The following is a 25460-nucleotide window of genomic DNA, read 5'->3' as shown; positions in this document are numbered from 1 at the left end:
CATAGTGGTCTCATTAGTCCTCTGAGTTTGCAAGTGTTTGGGGGTCAATTTGATTAAGTCTGCAGCTTGTTTGAGCAAATTTGGTTAAGTCTGGAGCTTGTTTTGTCTATTCTAGCGTTTTGACCTTCAGATTTGAATTTGAGGCCTTTCCTTTAGGGTTTTGGAAAAACTTAGTGTTGCATTGGAATCAGAACCCTTCAAGGAACCTACACATTAAATTTGAGCGAATTCTGAGAAACTTTCTATTTTTTAAAAGTTCCTATTTTTTAGGGATTTCACTATCTCCCAGATTGGTCTAATTTTGCCAAAAAATCAAACTTACTATTTTAAGTAAATGTCCCTACGTTTTGTTTTGCCCCAATCCTAACATTTTGAAGCATTTTCTATTTTTAGGAAGTCTACTTTGGCAGGGTCATCACAGTAAGACACCGAAGACTAAGCATTTCTGAACAATCCTAAATCCGAAAAAGTCAAAAAAGCAGGCTAAATGGATCAAAAAATTGGCTAAGTGTGGGTTCACATTCCAGAACTGGAAAGCATGAAAAACCTTCTAAGTCTAGCGCAACAAAGCACTTCAAATCCAAATATAGCACCTAATCCGGAAATGATCAAAATCAACTCAATCTAGAAAGAAGCAAGTCAAATTCCTCCATGTAGGTATTCTAGTGCCCAAGGTTAAGTATGGGCGTTGGAATGGAAGTGTCGTGGAAAACTCAAAAAGTGGAAAATTCCTTGGCACTAGCAATATGGCGCCCAAGACCAAGTAAGGGCGCCAAATAGAGGTGGACATGGAAAGCAACAAAAATGTGGAAATTCCTTCCCTAAGGTGTTTTGGTGCCCAAGAAGGAGTGAAGGGCGCTGGGAGAGAGGGATCAAGGAAAAAAGTTCAAAATGCAAATTCCTTCCTCAAGGCAATATGGCGCCCAAATCAGGAGTTGGCCGCCAAAATCAACAAGGCATGGAAAAACTCAAAATGTTGAAAATTCCCCCACTATGGTACTTTTGCGCCCAAATCAGGCATGGGGGGCCAAATGGAGGGGAACAGGGAAAGGGTCTTCAAAGTCAAAATCCGCCACAAGGTATGTTTGGCACCAAAGGAGAAAGCAAGGTGTTGGACAAGGGAAATGATAGAATTCCCCCATAAGCATGAAATTCCTCCATACCAAGCAATTAACGCCCAAGGTGGTTGAGTGGGCACTAAACAGGAGGTGACAAGGGAAAGTTCAAAAACTCAAAATTCCTCCACTATAGGCATTTGGTGCCCAGGTCAAGGAAGGAGCGCCAAAAAAGAGGGAGCAAGGAAAAAGTAGGCCAAGGAGGAATTCCTTGACCATGGCAAAATGGCGTCCAAGGAGAGTAATGGTGCCATGGAAAACATGAAGAAAGTGGAATTTCCTTCAAAATATGAATTTCATGCCCAAGACAAAAGAAGAAAAAATTTTAAGGCAGGGAAAATTGAAGGTCAAGGATGAATTGAACAGGAAAATCCCCTTGGGAAAGTTTTTAAAAAATCCATTTTCGAGCATCAGAATTCATCAGAATTTTAAATTAAAAAAATCATATTTGGATTCCTGAGAGAATTTTCTATCCCAGACCCTAGAACCCTAATTTTGGAAAGTTCCTAAAAAAATAGGACATGTGCGAAATTGATAAAAAAAATTCCTCTGGATCATGGAAAAGTCAAAACTTCAAGAAAATTCTTCATAAACCAAAAGTTTCTCTCTCCTAGGGTTTTCTGCCAAGTGGATGGATAATAAGAATCTTAAGTCTATCTTTCAAAAATTCCTCCAAAATTAAAAAAATGGAAAATTGGCGAGTGGGCAAGACAAGAAGAAAGAATATTCCAAATTATGACGCACAACTCAGGGCATTAAAGGAAAATTCCATTTTGGAACTCAACTATGAAGGCAGAACCCATTTGCATGGCATCTTGGAGAGGAAAGTATGACACGTCATTAAAAACAAATGCCAAATTTGATCCTTGCCAACTTAGCAGCATGTTGGAGAAATCCTATATAAACATGCAAGTACAATTCATTTCTCACGTGCAAATTTGAAGAAAGTAAAAGTTGGAGAGAAAGTGCACAAAGTCAGACTTGAAGAATTTTCATTCCTTTCAAAAAGCTTAGTTCACGGAGAAATGGTTGAATCAAGCAAAGTAGTAACTATTACCAGGTAGGCACATATAAAAGCAGAAATGAAGGGATTCCTTCTGGAATCCAAGATGGTGTCCAGGTGGAAAAAAATCAATGACACAAATCTAGGAACATTCAACTTGGTTGCTTCCCATATTAGGATGTTTGGGATAGCTGGACATAATCCATCACCTATCGTTGCCAAGATTGTTAAAAGTGGAATTGTTGCAGCAACGAGTTCCCTCCATCTATTCAATGTCCGGAGTTGATCTTGGATTGCGCCAACTTGACTCTAGAGGTTATTGGTGAAACCTTTGGGATTCCATCACATCATTCCATGACCTACAAGACTAGGAATGGAGCTACGACAGTATATGATACAGGTCCTGACAGATGCGTTGAAGTTATCAACAAGAATTGGATGCAGACCTAGACCACACATTTCTAAAATGCCTAAGACACTCCCCATTTTCGAATTCAAGCAAGAGTATGTGGACTTGAAGATGATGTTGAGTAGAATTATGGGGTGTCCACATATCATAAATTTTGAAACATAGATGTTTTTCTACATTGGCGAAGTCATGAATGTCAATGTAATAGTGGATTGTGCTAGATTAATCAGCCATTATGTGCATGAGCAGGTGGAAGATTTGAAGGAGAAGAAGACCCAATCCTTCTATATGAGTTCTTACGTGATTTATTCACTTACAAAGATGGGTGGCTTTGATGGCTTGTCGGGAAAGAGGCCCATGGGATATGTGCCAGCACAGTTGAAAGTTTATGAATGCTATCCTCAGCTACACCTATATAACACCAGTTCTTTCAAACTAGTAAATGACACTTTTACTATCTACCTAACTAAATTTATGTAGAATGAGCTTCACAAGAGAGTGTCGCCAGAAGTCAAGGCTTTGGTACATAAATTTGGGGCCATGTTCCTACAGTTTCCAAAGTTCACTTATATCAGCACGCAAGGACTCTTGTACTAGCCAGATAAATTACCGAGGTATCCATTCAATAAATTGGTGTTGTTGGAGCTTATCAGGCAATTGACGGCCTACGACCAAATTCAAAAGAAGAAAAGAAAGTTGTCTATTGAATTCCCTATTGTCCTCTGTGATTATGTGGAAGTGTGCCCGAACCTGGCAGCAGCTGAAAAAGCAATAGAGGAATTGGCATTCTACTGCTTGGCATTCTATAAATCCAAATCTCACTACGGTCCATATCGTAAAATCAAGAAGGTTGCTAGATTAAAATTTGTCCACAAGTTTCACCTGGAAGATTATTGGGCAGGTGCCAAGAACGACCTTGAGGTTAGAAAAAAAATGTTTTGCAGATTGCCCCTCGACATGATTAGGATTGATGAAATAGTACAAGTCCCAGATCAAGTGAAAGATGATACAAACGTAATGCAGCTAGAGTGCGAAAAGGTCAAGGACCAGCCTATCCAGTTGCCAGATTGGTCAGAACCTGACGTAGATGACTTAGACATTTTAGTGAGGCCGGTTCTGAAGTTCACCAAGCAGTGGGTTGATCGACATATGAAGGCATTGAAGGGGAAAATGTCCACATGAGCTACCAGTTAATGGGAAGTCTAGATTCCTACAATGAGGCCACAGAAGGATCTTCACAGGCCCAAGCTGAAGAAGGGGAAATTCAACAAGGAAAGGCTGGACCTAGTGAAGGAAAAAGTGCTCCAACGAAGCCTAAGACAAGGAAAAGGAAGGAAACCCAACCAAATGTCCAACCAGAAATTCAGTTAGTTGCTAAGCAAGAGGTCTTCCCAGAAGAATCGCAGCAGAAGAGAGCAAGAGAGGAAGAAGTTCAATCGTCGACTAGCTCTTCCAATGTGCAGGAAGTAGAAATGTTTACACAAAAAAATCCAGCAAATCTGCCACAAGGACACTTCCCGACAATATTCCAGCACAAGATGTTCTTAGCATCAACGCTTCACATAGGCCCAATCAACCAAGGGTGCAAAGGCAAGAACTTTCCTCTCATCCAGAAGAGTCACGCTAGGATAGTTTCGTAGAGACGATCCTTGAAAAAATGGAGGAAGTGTCACAAGAACATATGGAGATTAAGGATCAATCAATTCCCACTCCTGGTTGGCTGAAAGATAGGTTGAGGAAGGAACCAAAACATGAAATTGATCCAGCACGGGAACTGGAAGAACTTTTGAAGAGAATGGGTCAACCAACAGAAAAGAAAGGTGCCCGAAAATTTCCAAAATCACAAGAGATGAGTCTGGATCCAAAACTCTACATTTAGTTGAGTTTGCAGTAGAAAAAGGTAGAAATGATATCACGCCAAATGATTATGTGATCATATAAATTGATTTGGGGTGTGCTTCCACGGTTCAGGTAATGGAAGACTTTGAGGGTTCTTCCTTGGCCATGAAAGAGAAGATGCAGAAGATGAAAGAAAAGTGTAGAAGGCTAAAAAATGAAAACAAGGCCTTGTGTGAATATGTTAAGAGCTTCAAGCATCCGTTTAGGGAGGCAGATCGGTCCTTTGTTCCTCCTCCCTCTCTTCTTAAAGAGGTCATTAATGATGCTGAAACAATCAAGAAAATAGCCCCAAGATTCCAAGGAATGGGTGGAAGACATCTTCGTTGTAGCTTAAAAAATTCATTGAAGACTTGGCTCATTTTCACTCCAGACTTGTTACCCTTTTGAACAGGCTAGATGTGGCAGATGGTCTATGGGAGGATGTTCACATTTAGTAGGACCTGACCATTCCGCAACTCAGAGCCCTAATGAAAGTTCCAAAGCAGGCATTGATTGATGGGAAGGTGATTCAAGAGAATGAAATTTATGACTTGCCACAGTGGTTTTGCATTGTTTGCTCTGGAAATGATATCTTTGAAAGGTTCAACATGGAGTCTTCGGCTTTAAAAGACTCAATTAGAACGGTACATGAGGAAATTATCAACACAATTCAGGCATTATTCACAAGAATGTTGAATGAAGGTGGAGTGACGATAAACTTCCTGATGGCCAGTTGCATGAATTCTTCATTGTGGGATCATTTTCCAAGTAACATTTTGAAAATGTTGCTTCATTTTCCAACACCATGAGGAAAACATAGCAAATGGTGGTAGAATGAGAGAACTTTTGCTCCAAAGAAGAAGAAATGACTTTGATGGAGTAGAAGATAGAAAGTGTGTTAAGCGTCTTCGTAGAAGAATTGGAGGTCGTCATCGCCAAATTCATCACTTATGTCATTAATGAACGAGACAATGGTCATCCATTTTTGAACAAGAATATTTTGACCGAATAGTAGTGGCACACTTATTACTAGAATATTTTGACCAAGTGGCGGCCCGGTCAATGCATGTCTAATTTATGAAACATCTTTTGCATGCAACCGCCACATTTATTATATTATGGCAGATTCCTTTTACATATAACCGTCACATGTGAAGATGGTGGAGCATTAATGGCAACATGGCGATTGTGCATGGGGAGCATTTTTGCATGATTAGGCAAATTTGATGAAAGTGGTGCATTTAATGCACAAATGGATGTCATTTTAGGCATATTAAAAATTAAATGTATATGGGTTTCATGGGCATTTATTGTAGATTCTCACTTTGTTGCATCATGTGTGGGGAATCTTTTGGGGGAAAACCCTAACTAGGGTTTGCATATCCTCATGGTTTGAGGCCTATATAAAGGGGTGACCCCCCGGCCTATATAAAGGGGTGACCCCCCCCCCCCCAAATTTTAAAAGATGAGAGATTGATTCTAAGATTGTTGCGATAAGTTGTGAAATAGCAAACTTAATACATTGTTCAATTTGATGGTGTATTCTTGCTTTGTTTTATGACTTGCATGGTCTCACTCTCTTCACTTAGATTAAATTTGCTTTCAAGTTATTAGATGAATGAGATTGATGAGATTGTTTATAGTGCGAAACCTTGCTCATAACTTTTGTTAGTAGTTGATTGTTGCTAACTTTGTAAGGTTCATCTGAGACTTTATTACGTGGGAACTTAACTTCGATCATCAGGTGGACATTGTCCATTGGTGGTGTTCATTGGTCTTCTGAAAAAATCTCACACAACCTTTGAAGATGGCACCGCCTCTATGTAGTTGTCTCCTAGTGGCGAAGCAGAGTGTGGTTTGGGTTCACTTGAGCAATCCTTGTCTCCTGGTTCTTAGATTTAGATTATATTAGAATAGCATTTCTAAACCCTTCATTTTTACTTTCTGCATATTTCAACTCAAAAATCCTAAAAAGAGAGCTCCCATCGATAAATCATTCGCGAATTAAATTCATTGAAGTTGCAAAATTGTCAAATCTTCTTTGAGCATACGTAAGGCCCTTTGGATTACCAATATATCACATCAACCGAGTCAGGTTTGTTGCATATACCTTGCAGTCAATTGTCTGAACTTTCTGCAATCTTAGCTTACAATTGCACTTTGGTCAAGAGAGAGCAAGGTGACCGTTGGTAACTTTATTCTGTGTTCGACACTGTCATAAAAAACACGTCAACACTACTACTAGCACCTCTCTTCACCTTTCAACTACGTTTTATTCTAGATTATGCTGCACAGAAATCGGCAATTTGGAGAGCCCCAAACAAAAAAACTGCTACAACCGTAGCAGACATTAAAACAAGCCATACAATTTGTGAAGAAATAATATTGGCCAATAAATTTACAGAGGAATGTGAATGGGTTCAAGGCAACATGAACATATCGCTAAAATGTCAAGAGTTTTGCTCAGTAAGAGACAATTAATATCTGATGGTCAGCACAATATCATTTATCTTCCTCATCAGAATCAGATTTAGCAAAGACTGTTTCTGGCTGTGTTTGTGCATATGCAGGTGCAATAAACTTTGGATCTTTTGCAGCCACATCAGCATATTTTAAAATAGCCTCTCTTGGGTCTTCCTCCATCCATGTCTCCTTAATCAATCCACCTTCCTGCAATTACATATTAGCCATCAGAGATTGCTTTTCATAAAATCCAAGGCAAGCAAATGTAAAATAATTACATACCTTGAGAAGATATTGTGTCAGCAAACTGCCCTTTGTTGATCCAACCCTCCCACCAAAACCAGGACCTGTGACAGGCAAATCTGGTCTCTGTGACTTGATAGGATCCTTCCTTGCTTTTTCCCGTTGACGCTTACGGCTTGGTTCTTCTCGAAATAGGGGTAAGGCATGTGGGTTATGGATAACAGGTTTTGCTTCAAAATCATCCAGAGATATTTTCCTGGGCGCTCGAGCAACACAAACAAGTGCTCCCCTCTCACTCAAAGCTGGATCATATAGTATATGGGTTCCACCTTCCTTTTTATCTCCAGTTGTAGCAAAGACCTTCATATAAATTACAGAACTTTTGTCATCCAATTTTAAAATATTGCTGGTTTTTGAAATTAAAAATGTTGTATACCACACTAAAATTAAGGTTACAAAGACAAAGCAGTGCTGGTTGTTGAATTTAGAAACAATAATCAACATTATTGCTGAAACCTGCAAGTCCATTAAAAAAGAATGACCAATGGTAGATCACACCAGCAGATAATAAATTTTTTAGCCATTCTAGAATCTTCCCACGAAGAGTACAAGGAAAAAAGAAAACCTTCAATAGTAATTTAATTACCGAGTTTACAGCCCCAATTAGACAAAATATTGCGGGTCCTTGAAATTGGAAACAAGTATCAAATAACATTATTGATAAAACTTACAAGTAATCTCACAAAGACTGGCCAATGGCAGATCAAATCTGCAGATAATAAATGTCCTTTTATGGCCATTCTTGATCCTGTATCCCACTAAGAGTACCCAAGAAAAAAATTGTACACCTTCTCAGATGCTTAAGTACTTAAAGCCCACATTTAAGAACAGATCTGAATCATGCAAACAGTTTTTACTTCTAAATTTCTAATAAGAGGTTTCTGGAAATTAAAACTTGATGAAGCTTCCAAACATGATCCTGCTTAACCAGAACCTGGAGGTGTCATCAGCAATGAAGGCCTAGAAACGATCACAATAAAGAATAACCTAAAATTGCATGAAAGGAATGTGATGAGCATGTGGTCTTGATAACTAATCTTGGCATAAATTTAGAGAAAGAAATTTTAATTTCGGCGAAGGCTCAAATTATTAAGCAAAGTGATTACTGAAGATTAGGACCTTGTGTGTCACATCCCATATGCTTTAAGGAATGCAGAGAATTACATTGCAGGGAGCTACATGAATAAGAGCATCAAAAAAACTATAGCAAAATCTTTTGTACGAGATAGGGTAACTGGGAATGGAAGGAAGGCCAACAAGTTCATCCTAGCACAGAGTAAGTTCTAAAGCCTGTCATGTCCCCTTTTTCCAGCAGTTTTTAATATTATTATTATTTATTGAAAGTGTTTTTCAATACTGAATACAATAAATAAAAAATGAATGCATTATAAAATTAAAAAATTTCAAATTTGGGCACCCACTTTAGGTCCCATGGATCCTAATTCAAAAGGTATAACTACAAGCTGTTTGTGCTCGTTTGGATGACAGCCAGTTTCATGTTGCAATTGTTCATTTCTGAATTCAGGAGTTCATGCAATCGAGGACAAAACTCCTTTAGTGCAGTTTCCTTGAGGTTAGGACAAAAACCCTTCCCTCAAGCTTGGCAGTTCCAATCAGGAATTGCAATGTACACCAAATTGAGAGATTTTGATGTGTTGCAGGTGGGTGAGCTGACTTTACACATTCCTCGGTTAGGAGCGACATTCCTTTATCCAGGTTTAGAGACAGCTCATTGTAGATTTGCAACTGAAGATTATAGTTGGAGAGGTCATAACAGAAGATAATCAGACAGATCTGTGGGAGGGGCGAATTTAATAGCTGATTAATCCTACTTCTGCACAAAGTAACTCATCATAGTCATCCTGACACTGTATTCTTCATCTGCTGATTCATTTGCAGGACCGTCTAAGAAGCAACTGTAATTGCCATCACAAGGACATCAGTGCAGAAAAGTTTTCACTCCATACCTCTCAGCAGTTTCAGATCTATCCGTCTCATATCTATATTGTTACATCTCCTTCACAAGCAACCAGACACATCCATCAACAGCCAAGTTGTGATTAAATCAAGAGTGAGAGCAATCACATTTGTAGGAGAAAATTTTGATTGCTTCTGATGCCATTTGTCCTAGATGGAACCTGTTGTGACGTGATCACACATTGCTCCATTGCAAATGGGGACCCCCACTTTTTCGCTTTCTTTGTTAGTTGTCTTAGCTTAGCCATTGGTAGAGTCTTTTGCTATTAGCCTTTGCATTGAAGAAGTGTAGTTGGTCAAGAGGTAATCAAGTCAAGTCTCCAAGGCTTTCAAAATGAAATATTTACATCTTTTGTTTGCAGAACTAGGGATGAAATGCTAAATTGGCTAAGGCATGAAAATTTCCTTTGATTACCCAAATCAGTAACCGAGGCATTGACAACCCAAATCAGTAACCGAAGCATTGACAGCACTTCCTTTGCTCAGCCAAGGCATAATCCCTTCCACTTCTCCCAGCACTGCCAATGGGTGCCCAAACCCGATCACTGCCACTTCCATCTCCCTTACCTTCCATCTCCTTCCACTTCCTATACCTTCACCTACCTAACCCTCTTCCCATCCTAGTATACCCACCCACTACCCTTCACCTACCTTTACCTACACCTACATTCTCTAACTTCCATCTCACACCCTTCTATTTCACACCCCTTAACTTACCCATCCATTACCCATACTCCCTTATTACCCTACCCCCTACCCCCTACCCCCTATCCTATCTTCACTCCCTTCATAACCCCTTATACCTCCCACATCATCCCATCCTATATTCCTCAACACCTACCTCTACCTTCACCTACGTCCTCTACCCACCTCAAACCCCTTTTATCTCCCTTACCCGTATCCTATCCTTATTTCCCCATTTCTTCACCCACACCTTGCACCCCTCTCTAACTTACCATCCTTTACCCCTTACAACTCCCATCTCCCGGCACCTTCTTTATTACCTTCCCCAAGCTTCCTTTTCATAACTACTACCCCACCTTACACCTCACTCTACCCCACATCCCTTCCACCTTATCCCCTCCGTGGCACCTCTTCACTATATTCCTCCATCTTTATTGCCACAATATCCCTTTCACTATCACACCTTTCTCCTCCCTTTTCACACCCGTGGCATATTTGGGCCCCACGAAAACTTTAAGATGGAGAATATAAAGCACTTCACTTCAAATTTGTTTCATAACTTCTAGGCTCGTACCTGTTCAAACAGATTCACCTTGATGGAGGATTTTAATTATTCATTCGCTTCAAAAGAGAAAAGATTAAATGAGGTGAATCATAAAGGATAAGCTGAGTAAGAGAAGGCTCAAGTAGGCTGGTCCCTGATCAAAGAATTTTATCAGATCTCTGGGAAGTGATCAGACCTCATTCACCCTTGATTTAAATGCAATTTCCAGTGGATTAATTTCTCTAAGTTTAGACCACAATCAGATCTAAATATAATTTCATACTCAGAAATATGATTAATGTGCATGATGTTTAATTCAAGTTGCGTGTCTTTGCAGGTATGGTTGTAAACAAATGAAGAATGGGGCACAAGGAATATAAGATGGTGACAAACCAAGAATGGGGACTCCTCAACACAAGGGAAAAGATCTGTGCATCACCACATGAAGAATGCACTCAGATAGAATTAAACCTGCAAACACAGAAAGTCAGAGGTGAAAAATCCTAAAATCAGACCTAAGGTTATGAAAATCAGGCCTGATTCAATTGTGCAAGTAAGAGCAGAAAACACCACTTACAATGTGAGAGAATTGGCGCTCAGAAAAGATAAGTACAGTGTTCATAAAATTGTGTTTTGTACAAATCAGACCCTTAAGACCGATTTGTCTTGGTAAGGAGAGGCAAGTAAAATTGATTGATTAATCATCTGCTACAAATGAAGCCCTAGTGACCGATTCAGAAATGAAGATTTCTGTTCATACAAGGATAAGAGATGTTTTTTTTATCAGATGACTTTGTGCAAATGATCCTATAAAAGCCTCCACTTCAAGTTTGGATTTGGCAAGATGAAAATGATGCAAATGAAAGACAAAACCCAAAGTATCGCCAGCATATAGTGCAAATGAGAGAAGAAAAGCAGATCGAATTTGCAAATACAAGTGTGACAATACAAATAAAAAATTTGAATGGAAGAAGTACTTTTGGAGGTTTCTTGTTGGTTGGAAGGCTGAGAGCAAGCTGGAGATAGCAATTTAAGATGACTTCCATTGCCTCCTCAAAATCCTGATGGCACTTCCTTTGCCATTCAAAAAGTCCGAAATGACTTCCATTGCTACCTAAAAAGTCCGATTGCACTTCTAGTGGCACTTACAAAGTCCGATTTTGACCTTTGCTCTTCATTGATGACAATATGCTTCCTTTGCAAGCGATAATCTTGATCTTTGCAAGTACGGATCTGATATATAGCATATTTCTTTTGATCCCTTAGTGACTGATCTGTACACAAACAGCTGTTTGAAGGTTAATGATAATCTTGTAGTAGGGAAAAGAGCTTAGGCAAAAGGAACAAGACGCTTGAATGTTTCTTTGCCTTGATACAAATGCAACCTTTCCTTTGACATGAAAGATTGACATGAGGATTGAAATCAAAGATCGAGTTAAAGAAGATCGGTAACGGAGAGCTGGAGATAGTGGTCTAAGGTGGCTTCCATTGCCCTTGTCCAACACCTTGCTTTCCATTGATCTAAGCCGGAGATAGTGATCTTAAGGTCTAGGTTTGAGTTTGCAAAGAAAATGTTCAAAAATATTAGCAAGTCGGCCTTTTTAGGTGATAATAAATTTTATTCAAAAGGCAACCAAGTCGGCTTCCTAGGGGATGGGAGAGAATTTTGTAAAATGTAATCAAGTTGGCCAAGGTGGATGAAGAGACACACATCCCTTGAATGCCTATAAATTATAAGTTAATCATGACATTTGATCACAATAGCAAAGCGAATAATGTGCAGAGCAGTGATTTATATCTTCATAGTGCAGCAAAGTTGATCAAGAGTAGGGCCATTTCATCCATTCATCATCAGCATCAGCGAACCCTGTCTACAATCAGCATCAGCAAGGAAAGCTTTCTGGACAGCGAGTTCAACCTCAACATCAGTAATCAGGACTTAGAGGATGATAGCACAATAAAATCAGAGGTGAAGTGTATGATTGTAAGAGAATACAAAGGAAGCATAAGGATGTGAGATCAGAATTCAAGAGCAAACGAACTTCATCAAAGGATATCAATTTAGTTAGCATCAAGGTCCCAAGGGTACGGTGTCAAAAGATCAACATCAAGAGTTACATTTCAACGAAGCAATAATAAAAAGATGATCAGCAGTTCAAGATAACATGGAAGATAATAAAAGATAGTAATAGAAACACTATATGGCAAAGGTGTTGGAAATATGCCTCGAATTCTCCTGACCAGTGTTCGGGTTGATCGGAGTAACCTATCCCGATGGAACAGCTGTCGGTGTGACTCTTGCCGATGGGCCAATGGAATCTTCTTCCTGTGATCGGCTAACAGGTGGTCAAGTCCGAAATGATCCAACGATTGTTGCTATACCACGATGGAAAGATGATCGAAAGTTATTTCCTGCGACTTGGCGACCATGGTGGGACCCGGCAAAAGAGCAACTCAGACGAGTTAATGGGTGAGCAAGTCCGGGATGATCGGACGATTGTCACTATACCGCTATGGCGAGATGCACGAAGTTTATCCCCCACGACTTGGCGACCATTGTGGGAACCGGCAAGAGAGCAGCTCAAGCGAGTTAACTGGTGAGCAAGTCCAGGATGATCGGATAATTGTCGCTATACCGCATGATGGAAATGCACGAACGTTATCCATTGCGGCTTGGCGACCAAGTGGTGGGGCCCGGCAAAAGAGCTTCATTCTAGGCGGTTAGTGAGGCCGTGCTAAGGTGGCAGGTGGCAGGTGGCAGAGCGCAGAAAGAGATCAAGGAAGATCGGACGATCGGCATAGCTGTTTGGTTGTCTTGCCGATGACCCGATGGAATTGCCTTCGGTGATCGGGGTATCATCGGAGATTGGGAGAACTGGCTGTTTGCTACACCGATACCCGATGAGGTTGCCTTCGGCGATTGGGTTGACTAGATGAAAGTTATGCCAAAGTCCGATGAAGTCGTTTACTGTTGATCGGATATCGGGGTAACTTTTCAGTGCTGGTTCCGATGGCCCATGGGGAAGTATCTGACTGCGGATGGTCGCCCGGACCAAAGTCCAAAAGACTAGTAGGCAAACACTTGGAATGTTTATGTCGGTGTATTTGAATACGAACCGACCCGACTTCCGAATGAATGTGGGATAATATGTTTTCTACGAGTTCATGAATGCACAGGTTGTTACTCGATGGTTGCGTTCCAAGGCCGTTATACAAACTGACAGAGGAATGTTTGGTTGGACAGATGGCGGTTGCTAGAGATGTAACCGATGAGCAGAGCGAAGAAGGGTGTGCATGAAGGTTGTGTGGAGGTGATGGTTTTATAAGTAGCCAAGTCGATGTGTCTGCATGGTGTGAGAAAAGAGTTCTGAGATCAGAGTCCGGAAAAGAGGATCTGATAACTTTATTGTAATCATGTTGTTTACTGAATAAAGTGATCTCTCTTTGGTGGTGGGTTTTTTACCCGTAAGGATTTTCCCACGTATATCTGGTGTCTTTCTCCGATGCTATTTTGTATGGTTCATCTTAATCTTCTGTCTGTGTTTATTTTAATGTACTGCAAACTAAAATTGAAATACTTCCTTGCTTGCTAATCCCCTTAGAATTGACGATAGGAGAGCGTTTTCCGTGCATGGCTTTCCTTACAAGTGGTATCAGAGCCATTTAGTTGTGTTATCCTTGTCGGGTAGGGCTGTTTTGTGTCAATTTTGTTTTCAGTGGGAGTCTGGCAGAGTATCTGGTTTGCAAATTGAGATGGCACACACTACTGGACGAGTGGAGATTGAGAAGTTCAATGGTTCAAACTTTGAGTTGTGGAAACTCAAGATGGAAGATTTGCTAGTTGATCGAGATCTGTGGGTTGCTATGTCTGGACAAAAACCTTCAGGCATGAAGCAACAAGACTGGGATCTTGCAAATAGAAAAGCTAGAGGATTGATCAAACTCTATTTGGCAGACTTTGTTCTGTTAAACGTTCATGAGGAAAAGACTGCACATCTTCTGTGGAAGAAACTTGGAGATATTTATCAGGGGAAGTCTCTGGTAAACAAGTTGTTCCTGAGGAAGAAGTTGTATTCCTTGAAGATGGACGAGGGTACATCTGTTGCAGATCATCTGAATGTTTTCAACATGATGGTTGCTCAGCTAACTTCCGTGGGAGTCAAGATTGATGACGAGGATCCATGTATGCTTCTGTTATGTTCTCTGCCTGACACATGGGATCATCTGGTAATGGCCATTGGGAGTACAACAACCACTTTCAAGATGGAAGATGTGGTTGCTTCGTTGTTGTCAGAAGAAACACGAAGGAAATCTTTTGAGATGGTCAAGGAGGCCCTTGTTGTTCGTGGCAAGACAGAGGACAAGAAGTCTAAATCCAAGTCAAAGGAAAGTTCTAAGTCTCCTGGAAAGAAGTCCAAAGCGAAGTGCTGGAATTGTGGGCAGACTAGTCATATCCGAAAGGATTGCAAAGAGAAGAAGAAAAATAAGAGTTTTTCAGATTCTGGGTCCTCACAGAATGAAGATGGAGATGCCTTCTAAGCTGCTTTGGCAAGTCAGACATCTATTGATGTTTGGTTCAATCTTCATGAAGAAGATGTTTGTCACGATGCCATGTAAGACTTGGTACCATGTTTGGCAGTGATGTATATTCATCATTTGATGGTCGATGTTCTTCATGTGACTGAAGATGCTAACATCTTGAGGATCCATAAAGGGGTCCTTGGTAGAGATGTTCTTTATGTCATATTTTGACATGTTTTCCTTAGTAAGGATGTATTATATTATGTCTGGTTACACTCTTAAGATGCATTTAGAGTTTTGACATAATGTGGTTATGTTCATACAGAGCATGTAATCTCTTTGGAAGAGATGTTTTAGATCATGTTTGTCATGTTTATATTCCTGATTCTGCAATTGGAAGTTTGACAATGATCTAGTTTTTGTTTTTGTATTTTGAGTACATTGATCATATTGTTTGAAACTTCATGATGATGTGGTTATGCATTTGGAGGTTGGCATGTGCTGATCAGTTACAGGTGCTCATGGATACATGGAAACATAGATGGTGCTATCTTTCTCTTGTGGCTAGAGATGTATGTGTTGGAATGATTAATAGGTCCAACTGAGATGCATTCATCTGTTATAACACAATTGACATTTAAGAAGTGGGTGTAGAAGGGCATGATACAGGGTGCTGTAAAGACTTGCTTGCAGGTTCTTTGTTTCCAGTCAGTATTGGGAAAGCTCTTGGTACAAAGATTTATTCACTTCTATGTGATGTTGTAAATGGTTATTTTCAACTTTGACATTACTTGTGCAGTGGGAGCTCCTTGGTCTGTATTGCATGTGAAGCTTGAGACTGTGAGTAACAAGTTGTACATGTTAATGTTCTAAAATTCATTTTGGTATATCTTAAGGGTATGTGTAGTTGGATTTGCTAGCACTTGTTGTGGGTGCTATTCTAGCTATGTCTGTAACAAATGTTTGTACATTCAGTTAGATTGAATCATGAGTTTTGTGTGCTCGGGAGACAAAGTTGTAGTTTTCTCAGTGGATAGCTTCTATGTATGTCCAGTGGCAGTGGCATGGTAGAAGGTGGAAGTGTTCATGAATGAGATGAGACTGCTCTGCATAGGTGCACATGTTAATTTCTTTTCTTGATGTTTTCTGATCGAGTGGTATGTCAGCATTGATGGGCTTTAGAGGCCATGGTTCTCAGTGAAATCTGTAAGTGTTCGGCATGGTAGACAGGTCCAATAAATTCCTCGGCAAGTGGGAGATTGTTGGAAATATGCCTCGAATTCTCTTGACCAGTGTTCGGGTCGATCAGAGTAACCTATCCCATGGAACAGCTATCGGTGTGACTCTTGCCGATGGGCTGATGGAATCTTCTTCCTGTCAGTGTGAGTCTAGTTGCTCTATTATTACTCTTAGATCTGATAATTGGGGGAAGTTTTGTTCTACTGCTTTCTCCACTTTCTGTGATACACATGGCATAAAACATCAGTTAACCACACTATACACCCCTCAACAAAATGGCATTGTAGAACGTCGCAACCGCACCATTACAGAAATGGCTAGGTTTATGTTGGAACATAGAAATGTTCCTAAGAAATATTGGGCAGTAGCAGTGTTTACTACAGTCTATCTCCTTTATAGGTCTCCCACTCATGTTGTTAAGGGGAAGACTCCTGAGGAAGCCTGGACTCGTCGCAAACCTAGGATCAGTCATCTGAAAGTTTTTGGCTCTCTCACATATGTGTGGATTCCAGATGCCAAGCGCTCCAAGTTGGATTCCAAGAGTCAGAAGCTTACGTTTACAGGGTACAGCGACAACCATAAGGCTTACCGACTAATTGATGTAGACACCGATCGTCTCATCTTCAGTCGTGATGTTGTCTTTGATGAAGATCGAGCATCGTTTCAGCTTTCCTTGTCTGAGCATAATTCTGAGGATCAGCCTTTGAAAGCTTCTGATTTAGGTGTCCGTCTTCCATTTGGTTCACCTGATGGGAGGGATGATGCAAAATCTGAATTTGATGATGCACTACCTAAATTTCCTCCGGATGATGCTAATCTTCCACCTGTACCTATTCCACCTCCAGTTCTACCTCCAACTCTAGTTATTCCTCCTGCATCTAATGTTGGCACTTCTACTCTCCGACCTAAGTAGTGGGCTAAGACCATCAGTGATCTTCATCCTAATGAGCTCATTGAGGGTAGATCTTCTAGAAACAAGGGCAAGCAGCAAAATACAGTTAACTTTGCTCTCATGGCCAACATTCATAGTATTTATGAGCCTCAGACCTATACAGAGGCAAAAAGGATTCGAGAACATGCAATGGACGCAGAATACCAGAGCCTTCTGAAGAACAACACAGAATTAGTTGCTCGAGGATTCACACAGCGGGAGGGCATTGATTATGAGGAGACATTTGCTCCTATTGCCAAGATGAGTACCATTCGTCTTCTCACTATTGCAACTCAGTTTGGATGGAAAGTCCATCAGATGGATGTTAAGAGTGCCTTCCTCGACGGGGAGTTGCAGGAAGAAGTCTACATGACGCAACCTCCTAGTTTTAAGGTTGTCGGTAAAGAACATCAAGTATGTAGACTCAAACAGGCTCCTCGAGCATGGCACATCAAGATTGATCCGTACTTGGTTGCTCATGGTTTTCAACATAGTCCTTCTGATAGTAATTTGTATATCAAACACTTTGGTGATGACATTCTCTTTCTTATTGTCTATGTGGATGACTTGATCATTACTAGTAGTTCAGCACATTTGATTGCAGTTGGCAAACTGATGGTAGCATTTTTATTTCTCAATCTAAGTATGCCAGGAACTTGCTTGACAGGTTTCGAATGCAGAATTGCAAACCCGCTTCCACGCCTATGGAGACAGGACTAAAATAGTCAGCCAAGACTGATTCTCCTCGTGTAGATGAAACACAATTCAGGCAACTAGTGGGTAGCCTCATCTATCTCACTTCCACTAGACTTGATCTCAATTTTGTAGTGAGCTAAATTTCACGGTTCATGACAGCCCCCAAGGTTGATCATTGGGTAGCAGTGAAGCGTGTGCTGCGTTATGTGAAGGGCACCTCTAATTGTGGGCTTCTTTACACTAGGAGTCATGATCCTAGACTTAATGGCTACACAGATTCAGATTGGGCAGGTTCGGTTGATAATAGTTAATCAACATCTGGATATGTGTTTAGTTTGGGATTTGGTGCAGGCACATGGACTAGTAAAAAGCAGTAAGCAGTGGCTCTCTCCTCGATAGAAGCAAAGTATCAAGGAGCAGTTAAGGCAGCATGTGAGGAAGTTTGGCTTTGCCAAATGCATGCGGATATGTGGATATCTCAAGCAGGTCCGACTCCCTTGTTCTATGATAATCGGGGAGTGCTCAAACTTGCCAAGAATCCCGTCTTCCATGAAAGAACTAAGCACGCGGAAACTCACTATCACTTCATCAAAAAGCTTGTTGAAGATGGCTCAGTTTAGTTGCAATATGTTCCAACTACGGATCAAACTGCAGACATTCTCAACAAGTCGCTCAGTCCAGATAAGTTTGTCAAATTTAGGGGGCAGCTTGGTGTAATTGATAGATTGAACATTAAGGGAGGGTATTAGAATAATATTTTTCTAAGATAATTAATGCTCAATCATGTAATATATTGTATCCGAAGTTTCTAGTTAGAAACTTCTATTTGTAAATTCCTTGTACTTTATTTATTGAGCGATTTTGCTCATTGTAAATACAATTCAAATTTTACCAATTACTCTCGTAATAGAAGACACTTGTAAAATTTGATGAAAAATGTTGAGGGGCACAGCGCCCTAGCGCCTTGGTCCCTGAAAACCAGGTCCAAATTCTAGGATTGGGTTTCTATTGGGTTTCTATTGGGTTCCTGATGTTGTCCAAGGTCTTTCGGCTCTGTCGAGTACCTGTAGCTGCACACAAGAGGGAAAAAAGGGAGGTTGTGGATAGGGGTTTGCCTTAGGTCAAACCCCGGGTTTGCAATTAACCCTATAATTGAATTGAAATTGAACTTGACTTGAATTGAATTGGAAAAGCTTGCCTTTTGAGGGCAAGGAATTGAAATACTTAAATGTAGATGATTATACCTTCAATAAGTGATGTAATGTTCTTAGTATGAGTCCTCCATGTGTTGATGCAATAACATGATAAATCACATAAAATCCATCTTGAAATCATAAATAAAACATAAATGGAAGATATCTTGATGTTAGCATAAGATAAGATTATGAAAATGAATTGAGAGGGATGCCTTATATAGGGATTTCATAATTGAAATTACCTTTAGGCTGGCTTACATTTGTGATTTATTCACACAGAGCGGAATTTGAATTAGATAGGACCGCCAAACTATCCTCCTGAAATTTGAGGAAAAAAGTGCAGGACCAAGGTGGTAGATCGCCCTAGTCTTGGTAACATTATTCCTACTTCCGAGAAATGCAAGATAATGGAGTTCTAATGTTGATTCCAGCTCGGTGACTCTAACCATAATGCATAGATATGTGGAATGTGTCTTGGAAGTTGACATTGGAGTAGGATTAAGGATAAATCAGGATAAAAAGATAAAGGGCACATCTAGAATTAAGGGCCCAAATAAGAGTGATGATGTAATAAAATGGAATAAGACCCATAATATTAATTTAAATACTAATTTAAATCAATAAAGGTCCCATAATGCATTAGAGTAAAGGGAAATACTAAAATAGATGCTAGGTGAGTGTGAAATTGGACACACTAATAAAGGTGTACAATTTACAACGCTGCAGAACCATACTAGGGTGTGGGATCTGATAAACATTATAGAGGGAGACTCAATCTTGGAGACTCGGACACTACTGGCACAATCACACACTTGAGCCAGGATATGATTTCTATGATTTCTCCCGAGTTGCAATGATATATTGATGTCTATGAAATTGTATGTCGAGTTGTATTGAGCAATATTATTACTAAGTTGCCAAATCAAGATCAGGTACACAGGTACGGTACATGGGTACAGCAACTTATTTTGTGGGCTTGGGTATGTTCGTACAAAAAATATAAATAATTATATATACAGTATGAATAATTAGTTATTAAAATATTTATTTTTAGACTATAAGCAACATATATAATATTTATTATATATATATATATATTGCTATTAATAAAAGTATTTTTCAAAACACTTTACTATAAATTAAAATACCATTCAATACAACATTAAAAAAAAAATCATATATATAACAATTAAATAATATTAAACTTAATAAATAACTAATTAATAAAATAATATATATTAAAAGATATAGACCAATGAATTAAGTTTAAAAACAATAAGCTTCATTATAATAATTACAAGAGTATTTTTGTCTTCGGACATGTAGTGTCGCGGTTAAAACACTTTGTTGGTGAAGCGGCCACCAAGTTTCAAATCCCTGTTGGGCCATTAAGCTCACAAGCCTTGTGCCTTCACTAGGTCGTTGTGCTCGCAGAATTGATCAAGTGAAGTGTGGGGATGAGGTCCCCCGTTTGTGGCCTCACTGGTTCATAGCTCTGGGTCAAAAGTGTTCCATGTGGAGCCGGAGGTCATGTCATGCCAGCATCACCGGTCACGTTAAAAAGTTTACTAGGCATAGTTTAAAGAGAAAAATAAATAAATGATATTAAAATTAATAAAATTCTATTGAATTAAAACTGAAAATTAAACCTAAAATTATTAAAACACTTCAGGCAAGAAAAAAGCATACCCTAGTCAAAACAATAGACGATTCGACTCAGGATCTGATTCTAGGACGTTTCATACCCAGAATCAGCCTGCATATGTGCCGATTTAGTAACTTAGAGCAATAATATAGAAGAAATTAAGCATCTTCTTGTTGGTGTCTGTTTTATCATCTACCAAACACTAGAATAGGATACCTGGAGGTATTTTATCCTCTCCTAAAAAATCACTACCGATTCCAAGGTCTATATGTGCGAACAAGCGACTTTAGTGGAACAGCTTCTTGGGTAGTGTATGCTGAAAATCTCAAGGGGGACTTACGTTTAACAACTGTCTTGAACTGCTGGACTTAGATGGATAAAGCAATTTTAGGCTCTTCTTTTTTTTGGATTTTCTGGGATTTAGACTTTCAAAAGAAAGGGAAAAAAGTATAGGGTTTGAGAAGGCTAATCTAATCCTACGAATTCTGGAAACGGTATCAACTGGGTGCTCTCAAGAAACCAAACCTTGCTTCGTCACACTAGGGACAACTACACAAGACCGGTGCAATCTTCAATGGGTTGTGCTTATGATCGAGATGTTGGGATGCACAAGGGATGGGCTCAGACTAACTTTGCACGGTAGAGTGGAAATCATCCATTTACCAAAAGTATGAGCGGAGAAACACCATCAATTGACACTTATCAAATCCTTCATTCAAATTAACAACAATGAAAGCAAATCTAAATTAATTCTAACTAAGTGTTGAGGAAATTGAAACCATGCAAATCATTCAAACAATAGGGATTACAAAGTAGCGCACATGCAATATATTATCTGGAAATGACCTTAAGCAACAATACATCAAAAACCTCACACTCTCCAAATGAGAGGAGGCAACCTTATATAGTTTTTCAAAATAAATGAATGGCCGAGATCAAACAGCGATCAAGGGCCAAGATTGAAAGTCTTAAACCCTAATTAGGGTTTCCCAAAATACTATCAACTCAAATGAATGAAAGAGTGACACGTGGCGCAACTGCTAATTTCACTAAGGTGAGTGACCACTTTCTTCTTTCAGAGATTCAACGTATCTGGACACAATGAGCTTAACCTCCTCCATGGTGACACTTGGCAAACCGCCAATCTGGAAGTCGATGATGTCCACATCATCAGTACATGTGGCAAGAATGCCTTCCCACTCAACTGCTTGGGTAAGGAAGTTCTCATCGATGGAGAGGAAGTTTGCAATCTTTGAAAGATCGCCTTTGTCAATCATCCCTGAATCCTTGAAGAAGCTTGCCTGAATCCTGGCTCTCAGGTTCTCCGCTTGTAAATGTTTCTCCCTTAGGCTTTCCTTCTTCCAAATCTCTAACACCACACGGAATACCTTGCCCAAGATCTCTCTAACACTTTCCTCTGTCTCAAAGCACTTGGTCTCGGATTTCTTCAGAACTTCAATCCGAGTGACCAAAGTATAGTACCATGTGTTGAAGTCGTACCTGTCTCCTGTGTGTATGATACCTGCATCCACTAAGCTTCTCTTCGACATGCCTCGGATAACCTTCAGATGAGGGAGTATTTCATTCTGAATTTCATCCACCTCTTCCCAATTGGAGGCTAGATCCTGGATACGATCGATCAATAAAGAAGCTGACTCATGTGCCGATACTAAATTTTCTACCAGTGTGTCAGCATGCACCGAAGCGTCTGAAATCCACTCCTTTGCTTGAGTATACGAGCCCTTCATATCATCATAGTCTTTCATTGATCCCTGCTGAAGAAGTTGTGGCGGAGTAACCAGGACCTCACGTTTGAGTGGGCTGGTAAGATGGAGAACACACTTCCTCCACTGCTAGTTCTCTTCTTCAACCTTCTTCCTCTTTTCTCTTTCATAAGCTAGACTCGTCTTTATAACGTTGCAGGAGTCATCAAAATATTGGACCTCTTGGTCCTGGGTGGGCTTACCCAGCTCTATGGTGGTAACCTTGTAATCATCCGCGGTGACATTGTCTCTAGTCTTCCCTTCTTTGGGCACCGCTATCTGGACTGTCCTGAATCCTGCACTGTCTCTCTGAATTAGGGAAAACTTCCTGGCGGGTTTGGGTGGTTTAGTTATAGTGGGCTCATTCACCTTCTCTAGAAATGCTGCAGTGACCTCTTCGGAGCGGGCTTCCTTGGGAACCTTGGCCTTTATTCTTTCTCTCAACCAATCTGGAATGGTTGATTTGATTGCTCTACAGTGTTCCGGTCAAACTCATCATCTGCCTCTCTGGGTTTGCTGGTATGCCATCCAAGAAGACTGTAGGTGCTTCAGTTTGCTCTCTGTCTGGACTTTGTACGACCTCTTCCACTACTTCCCTAACTAGTTGAGAAAGCACTCTTACTTCATCATCAATCATGCAGATGTTCATCTCTTGCTCCCCAATTGCATTCTAATTGTGCACAATGGAAGTAGCACTTAGGATGGAATAGCCTTCGCTGGACTCTCTTCTTTCACCTACAACCCTTTTCCCAATAACCTTTGTGGAGCTTCCAACTAACTCCTTTCTCTTTCGAGACCCAACACTTTTTGGATTTCGGACATCATCGACAGAGGTACAAGGATTGATGGACAGAGTATCATCTACTGCCATTAATTCGTGAGTCAAGGTCACACCTTTGGCCTTCAACTGCCTTGTCTTTTCAGACGTCCACCACCTCGAATACTCAACCACCGACCTCATGAGGTCTGCTAGATCTGATTTCTCTCCCTCTGTCCAATCTATTAAAACTAGGGGTTCATTTTTCATCTTTTCAAAACCCGACTGCTGAAGTTCTAGGCTTTCTTCTACCTGATCGGCAACTCTGAATACTTTTGTTGCTCTCACCATGCTCAAAGGGATTCTTGACCAAAATCTCTTCCTGATCTCGAAGCTATCGATTGCATTAGCCCAGTAGTCTTCTAGATCCAGTCTGTGCTCAAACGGTGTTCCTTCGACCTTCTTTATCCTATGGAATGGATCGAAATTCCTTCTTGCCTTGTATTGATAGAGGGGATACCAAGCCAGCTCCTTCTCAGCGGTTGCAACAGCTTGTGATGATGGACATGTTTCCAGCCCATTGCCAATTGTAAGTGAGGACGTTCTTGCCTTCTTCTGCTTATCCCTTTGAATCACTATATACTTCTCCAATTGTCTCACAACCTCGAGCAACACCACTCGGTTGGTAGGGTAAGCTGGAAGCTTGTATGAAGGCCCGGAGAATCCCTGAATTCGGAGGTAAGTGAATTTTGGATATTGGATGTACCAACACTCGAACCAACCAATGAAGTCCATAGATTCTTGAGAAAGCCTCTGGTGCAACCCACCTTGAAGTGTCCGAGTAATGTGCATCAGGAAGGTATCATTCACTCTTTTGAAATGGAATTTCTCTTCCATGTGGAGCTGGGGATAGCAATCATACACTGGAAACTGGTTCTCCTTGTTCCCAACTTTTCCTCTACAAGTGAGACCTATGTACCTGTAGGTCCTGGCCAAGGAATAAAACAGGTAAGAACTCATGAAGAAAGTCCTATTCGTCTCCAGGTTCCTCAGTTGGCTGTCTAGGTTGTCGCTGATCATCTTGGCCCAGTCTATCATTTTTACTCCATCGATTATTTCGTTAATGAAATAATACATCCAGGGTTCGAATGGAGCTCCCTGAGGATTTCCCATTATTCTATTGAGCAGGACAATCATGTCCCCAATGTCCTCCTTGAAGTATGGTCGCACTAGGCTCTTCCTCTGGAGTTTGGAGCACCCTTCCTCGGCTTGTCTAGCCAGGAATGGTTAACTATGGCATCATATTCCTCTAGGTGGTCCTGGTACAGATCGTCAGCTTCGTCCTTTGTCATATACACTGTGTTGTGATACTCTGGGATCCTGAAGGCCTCTCTGATGGCCTCATCATTGATATTCGCCAACACTCTTCCATCAGGTGCAAAAATGTCCTTACTGATGGGGTTGTAGTGTTTGGCACATTTGACTACTAGTTCATTGCACTGCATGGTGGGGAGGAAGCCAGCAACATGCACGATGCCACTCTTCATCATATTTCGCGCAATGGTGGTAGGCACAAGGTTGTCCAGACCAAACATTCGCTTCTTAAATTCCCTCAGATTGATGTGTCCGAGGTTGGTGTCGCTGATGTTCTTCCATTTTGAAGTCATCCTCGACTCTGGAGGAGCATCTTTGTCTACTTGATATTTCATAATGTCTAGGACCTGCAGACAGACGATGAAATTTTAAGTTAGAAAATAATTTGCAAAGATTTCGAAAATAACGGGGCTGCAAAATGGCTGAGTGTTGGAAACTTTTCATTTTTTTTAATTCTCATACTTAGCCAAAAAAATTGAATTTTCACCTCAAAAACCCTCAGTCTTAAGGCTGGTTGTGGTTACCACCAAGTGTCAAAACTTTCAAAAAATTTCATGCTTAGCCTAAAAAATGATTTTCTTTCTCCAAAATTTTCGAAAAAAATCATTTATTAAATTCTAGAAAATATTCAGAAAAATCAAAAGTAAGGCTAGAATTTTCTCCAGAATACTCAGAAAATTCAGAAAAGTTTAGATAATCCTTCCTCGTACTAGTTGCCTTTCCCCAAAAAATCCGTGAAACTTTTGTCAAAAAGTTATCCAACTTCCAGCAATATCAAAATTTTCTCCAAATGATCTTCAAACTGAAATACTTCACTAAGCTCTCCTTAGTAACTTCGAACTTCTTAGTGTAATAATGAAGTTGATAATGAAGTATTTGTAGACAAGGTTAAATCTTCAAGTAGAAACCCTTAAAATCTTCCAACTCATACTTCTAATTTTAACTTCATGTTTCCAAGTTTT

General features: G+C 40.2%; 1 protein-coding gene across 1 annotated transcript in view; it reads right to left on the bottom strand.

The window, feature by feature from the left end:
* Positions 1-6724: 6724 nt before the first annotated feature.
* LOC131026827 (uncharacterized) overlaps positions 6725-25460 on the bottom strand; it is a 48203-nt gene continuing 29467 nt past the window's right edge. Inside the window, exons 8-9 of the mRNA XM_057956818.2 lie at positions 7151-7471; positions 6725-7075 (exon numbers count right to left, since the gene is read on the bottom strand). Of these exons, the coding sequence (XP_057812801.2) occupies positions 6908-7075; positions 7151-7471 (489 nt within the window). The 3' untranslated portion in view covers positions 6725-6907. The remainder of the gene's footprint in view (positions 7076-7150; positions 7472-25460) is intronic.

This window comes from Cryptomeria japonica, chromosome 1 (genome assembly GCF_030272615.1).
Source record: "Cryptomeria japonica chromosome 1, Sugi_1.0, whole genome shotgun sequence".
Taxonomy (NCBI): domain Eukaryota; kingdom Viridiplantae; phylum Streptophyta; class Pinopsida; order Cupressales; family Cupressaceae; genus Cryptomeria; species Cryptomeria japonica.
Note: the sequence above shows the minus strand (reverse complement) of the source record. Positions and strands in the feature narration are given on the sequence as shown.